Here is a 5,029-nt window from a genome sequence, read left to right as displayed (position 1 = left end):
AAGAAAGGGGAAAGGCGGGGGAGAGGAGGAGGGGGTAGAGGTAGGGGGGGTAGGGGGCTTTTCTTCCACCCCAGCGAAGAGGACCGCACTCCCCCACGTGGTTTAGGTGCAAAACAGCCCACAAAGCCTCGTTTGGTAGAAAAAAGAGGAGCAGAAAGAGAGAGAGAGAGAGAGAGAGAGAGAGACAGGGGGAGAGAGCGTCCAATTGCCAGTGAGTGCGATCACGGACTCTGACCGGAGGGAATCACTGGAGGCCCGTCGCGCGCCTCGACCAATCAACGCGTCATATGGGCGTGCCATCCTGCCCCTAGCCCCTCCCCCCGACAGGTCGTCGCCTTCCCTCGCTCTAAAGCCCATCAGCGCCTTGCGAGCGGCCGTCAGTGTTTTCCTGAAAGTGTGAGCATCAGCAGCAGCAGCTTTAGCAGCAGCTTCTACAGCCTTAGCGGCCATGGCCACGACGGCACAGTACATCCCGCGGACTAACGCGCTGCCCTCCACCCCGCTCGTGCACCCAGACTCGGACCGCATGCACCAGGGCACCACGTACCGCGAGATGCAGAAGATGATCATGCACCACGACTACCTGCAAGGGCTGGCGGCGTCCAACGCTGGTCATCCCATGAGCGTCACGCAGAACCAGTGGCTGCCCAGTGACTGGAGCGGCCAGACGGAACACAAGAGCAGCCGCGAGGACCTGCCCGCAGCGTACCAGCGCGCGCACCTCGCGCACCAGCCGAGCCAAAGTGCTCACCACCCACATCATCACCACCACAACCACCACCACCAGCATCACCAGCACCACCACGGAGCCTCGTGGGCGGCGGCCACAGCGCACCACCTGCCCCCTCTGTCGCCGGGCACGGGCGCGCACCAGCCGTCGCTGCTCTACTCGCAGACGGGCTACGGCATGCTGAGCGCGCCGCTGCACGAGGACGCAGGCGGAGGAGGCGGCGGCGGAGGAGGAGGCGGAGGAGGAGGAACGGGAGCCGGGACGGGCAGCGAGGGCGCGCTCGAGGCGTCCCCGCACGGGCCCTACGGCCACCAGCAGCAGCACGAGCTGCACTCGGACGAGGACGCGCCCAGCTCGGACGACCTCGAGCAGTTCGCCAAGCAGTTCAAACAGCGGCGCATCAAGCTGGGCTTCACGCAGGCGGACGTGGGCCTGGCGCTCGGCACGCTCTACGGCAACGTGTTCTCGCAGACCACCATCTGCCGCTTCGAGGCGCTGCAGCTGAGCTTCAAAAACATGTGCAAGCTCAAGCCGCTGCTGAACAAGTGGCTCGAGGAGACGGACTCGAACAGCGGCAGCCCCACCAACTTGGACAAGATCGCGGCGCAGGGCCGCAAGCGCAAGAAGCGCACGAGCATCGAGGTGGGCGTGAAGGGCGCGCTGGAGAACCACTTCCTCAAGTGCCCCAAGCCCTCGGCGCACGAGATCAGCACGCTTGCCGGCACACTGCAGCTGGAGAAGGAGGTGGTGCGCGTGTGGTTCTGCAACCGCAGGCAGAAGGAGAAGAGGATGACGCCCGTGGGGGTCCCGCACCCCAGCATGGAGGACGTTTACGCGCAGGCCGAGACGCCCCCGCTGCATCACACACTCCAGAGCCCCGTTCCGTGACCGACTGACCGACTGACTGACTGCTCCGTGCGCTCATTTCCAAAAAAAAAAAACTGAGAGAGAGAAAAAGTGAGAGAAACAGACCAGCAGCAGCAAGTCAGCGTTTAGAAAGGGACTAAATGGATTGGTGTTTCATCTCTCTTTGCGTTCTGTTTATCCTGAGAGGCAACACACACACACTCACACGCTCGCTTTACAGATGAAGTTGGCTTGAGTGGGCTGAGAGAGTTGTGGTGTGAATGGAGTGACTGTCAAAGAGTGAAAAAGTGAGTTTCTAATGCGTTTAGACAAAAAAACAAATACCTGTTGTCACTAAATTCCTAGAAAGGTGGGATGCGTTGTGGAGAAAAGCTACAAAAACAAATCCGATTCCTTTAATCAGCCCATATTCCACAAAGGAGAAAGTGTGTGTGTGTGTGTGTGTGTGTGTGGCAGGTGTCAGTCTCTTGTAGATGAACAGAGGCTGGATGGACCCTACATGACTACCATTCACATTTCACACTGCTTCTCTTTTATCACTTGTGCTGTTTTACTTTATTTACAATTTTGCTTTTACTTTATCTTTGGGATGTGGGGATATTCCAGGGCCTCTTCAGGCTTTCTGGTAAACAACTTGTGTTTGTTTCTCAATTCTACACACAGCAAAATCTCCAGTGTTGAGTGAACACCTGTACTGTGTGTATCAGTCCCAAATACGCTGTAAGATGACGCTGTAAGGGTGAATTGTACGAGCTGTAAGAGATGTGGGGTTTGATTCGCCTCTGGGGGTTTTGATGTGCACTTCTTGTCACTCTTCATTTGTCTTTCGAGGAAACAAAAGCTCGAGCACTTCTGTGTCCGAGCCACTGAGCCATGATGTGGAGAAGTGGAGCACGAGCTTTCTGTCTCCACGCACACACACACACACACTCACACAGACGCACACACCCAACCCAGCCATGGGCCTGAAATACAGCACACACGAGCAACAGCCATTACACACGCACGAGCGTCTTATTTTGGACTTTTATTTGGACTTTTATTTTGTTACCGCCTTCTTTCTTTTTTCCTTGTCGTTTTGTTTTCATGAGCACTTATTCTGGCGTCGTAATGTGGCTGTGGGATCGTGTCCATGCTGAGGGAAAGTGTGCTAGTTTTAGAGGCAGGCCGTGGAAAATTTCTTCTTCTTCTTTTTCTTATTTTCCTTCTTCTTCCTCTCTTTCTTCTAATTCTTCTTCTTCTTCTTCTTCTTCTTCTTCTTTATCTTCTTCATGTTTACAGTCTTCAGAAATGACCCCAAACGGTGGAGCTCTATCTCTCCTGGGTAGGTTTATCTCCCCGGCTTAATGCGTGCTGAGGGTGAGAGGGCTAAAGTGCAGAAGTGCTCAATCTCAGGTAAAATCCCAGCGCCTGTCCAGCTCCACTCCACTACAGCCCACTTTGGACCTCCACTCTCTACTGAGCCCCTTACTGTCCCACTGTCCTCCTGACTCACCCCCGCCGGATAAAGGGAGATATCATGGGGGGAAAGCAGCTGCTGTGGGACTATAGCCATTTCTTTCATTTCTTTTCTTTTCTTTCTTTATCTGTCTGTGAGCAGCACATAAACCGAGGGTTCCGGATTGACTCATGCGTTCCGTGTCTTTTCTCAAAAAGGCATCTGTGAGTGAGCAGCTTGGAGCAGGTGTTCTCTTTCTTTTCTTTTCTTTTCTTTACTTTTTGCAATCCTGTTATTTGAAACGGTGTGGATATACAACTTTTTCCAAAAAACAGAAAAAAATGAAAAGATTTTAAATAAATAGTTGTCATGATTATTTCCAATATGTAAATATGTCCAATATGTAAACATATGTATTTGTTCTTTCATTTTGGGTTTTTCTTTTTTCCTTTTCTTGTTCCTTCCGAGCAGTTTTGTACACTTACTAATTCCAAGAAGATATTTTAATATTTCATTTATGAATTTGACCGTTTATATATCTATATATTTATTTCTTAAATGTGTTTGGAGCTTTTTTTGTTGGGCTCTGTTAATTATGTTGCAGTGGATTACAAATGTTTTGTTTACTACATTTGGTTGTATGTTGATTGCGAAATGTAGACTGCAAAGTCACATTTATATTTATGTTATAGTAATATTTTATTACTTACATAAAACGTATATACAAGAATTTGCCTTCTGTCTTTCTTAAGCACACATTTACCCCCTGCTTCCCTCTGTCCTGCTTTCCTGTTTATCTTCACGTGGAAAGAGAAATAAAATTAGTTCTAGCCATAATAACAAATGCAAAGTAATTCAGCAGGAGCCGTATGTTTGCAGTGCCTATAGCAGTTCAATTCCCAGCAGTGTCTAATGTATGTGCTTCTGATAAACAACTTCATTCGTTCAGGTTTTTTATGTGATAAGATTTGATCTCAAACGCTTCTTTACTCAAATAACTAATAGTTCGTTGATTCAGTATAAAACTGAAAATACCACAGTTTTTGTTTTGCCACATGCCTCTTAAACGGAAGTCTGAAAATATCCAGTTAATTTTATATACAAATGACACAAAAGTTTTTGTTTGTTTGTTTGTTTTTTTACATGATTAATCACCTTTTGGCGAATATCAGCTGATAAGAACTGAACTGTAGACAGTAAACATGGACATAAAAGATGGAAAAATAGCACAAATAAAATACAGCATAAGGAGTTCTTTAACATTACTGTAGCGATTCTACTTAACTTAGTTTGTCCTTAATTGTAATAACTCCCAGTACTGTTAATATTATTTCATTAAACTTGCGAATACAGCCATAGTCTTGAAGCAGCTTCGTCTGCATATTTCCAAGCTATTTCTCTTAAACTCTCTGACTGATTCAGACAGTTTAAAAGAATATTTAGTTTAATATATACAATTTAATAGATTTAATTTTAGAATGAATACATTTAAGGTTATTATTGTTTTTATTGTTACCATTACTATCTAACGCAAATGCCGTGTTCACACACGCGCACACACCAACAGCTGTGTTTTTAAAATAAAATGAAAATAAAACGTCGTTTTATTTAATTTATCCGATTAAAACTTTATTACGATTTGGAACCGAATTGAAATGATTCGGTTTGGGAGTGATTGTTTTTCAGGTGTTGTTTTTAATCAGCGAGGTTGTGGACAGTGAATGCTTCACACACTGCTGCTTCACACAGTCCTAAATATTTCAGCAACGTTACCGTGTGAATTGAAAAGATGTCTATCTGACGTTTCTTCAGCTCTCTAAATGGTGTTGTAATAAACCGTAGCAGACAGTTTTGGCCAATAGATTAAAACATAAACACGGTGACCGCACCATACACCATCAGCACCAGTTTGTAAGACCTACAGCTTCAGTACATACAGGGAGAGAAGACTTCCCAAAGGAGTAAAAAAAAATGAGTTAGGTGTGATTAGAAAA

The 5,029-nt window shown here is 47.0% G+C and overlaps 1 protein-coding gene across 1 annotated transcript; it reads left to right on the top strand.

Annotated features, from left to right (window-relative positions):
* Positions 1-394: 394 nt before the first annotated feature.
* pou3f1 (POU class 3 homeobox 1) lies at positions 395-3,428 on the top strand. The gene has a single exon (XM_072678832.1). The coding sequence runs from the start codon at positions 449-451 to the stop codon at positions 1,616-1,618; it is 1,170 nt and encodes a 389-aa protein (XP_072534933.1). The 5' UTR covers positions 395-448; the 3' UTR covers positions 1,619-3,428.
* The last annotated feature ends 1,601 nt before the right edge of the window (positions 3,429-5,029 follow it).

The sequence above is a fragment of the Salminus brasiliensis genome, chromosome 5 (genome assembly GCF_030463535.1).
Source record: "Salminus brasiliensis chromosome 5, fSalBra1.hap2, whole genome shotgun sequence".
Taxonomy (NCBI): Eukaryota; Metazoa; Chordata; class Actinopteri; order Characiformes; family Bryconidae; genus Salminus; species Salminus brasiliensis.
The sequence above is the reverse complement of the archived record's forward strand: the minus strand, read 5'-3'. Positions and strand labels throughout refer to the sequence as shown.

Coding starts and splice junctions, on each gene's coding strand:
- pou3f1 (XM_072678832.1), top strand. CDS start 449: ATGGCCACGACGGCACAGTACATCCCGCGGACTAACGCGCTGCCCTCC.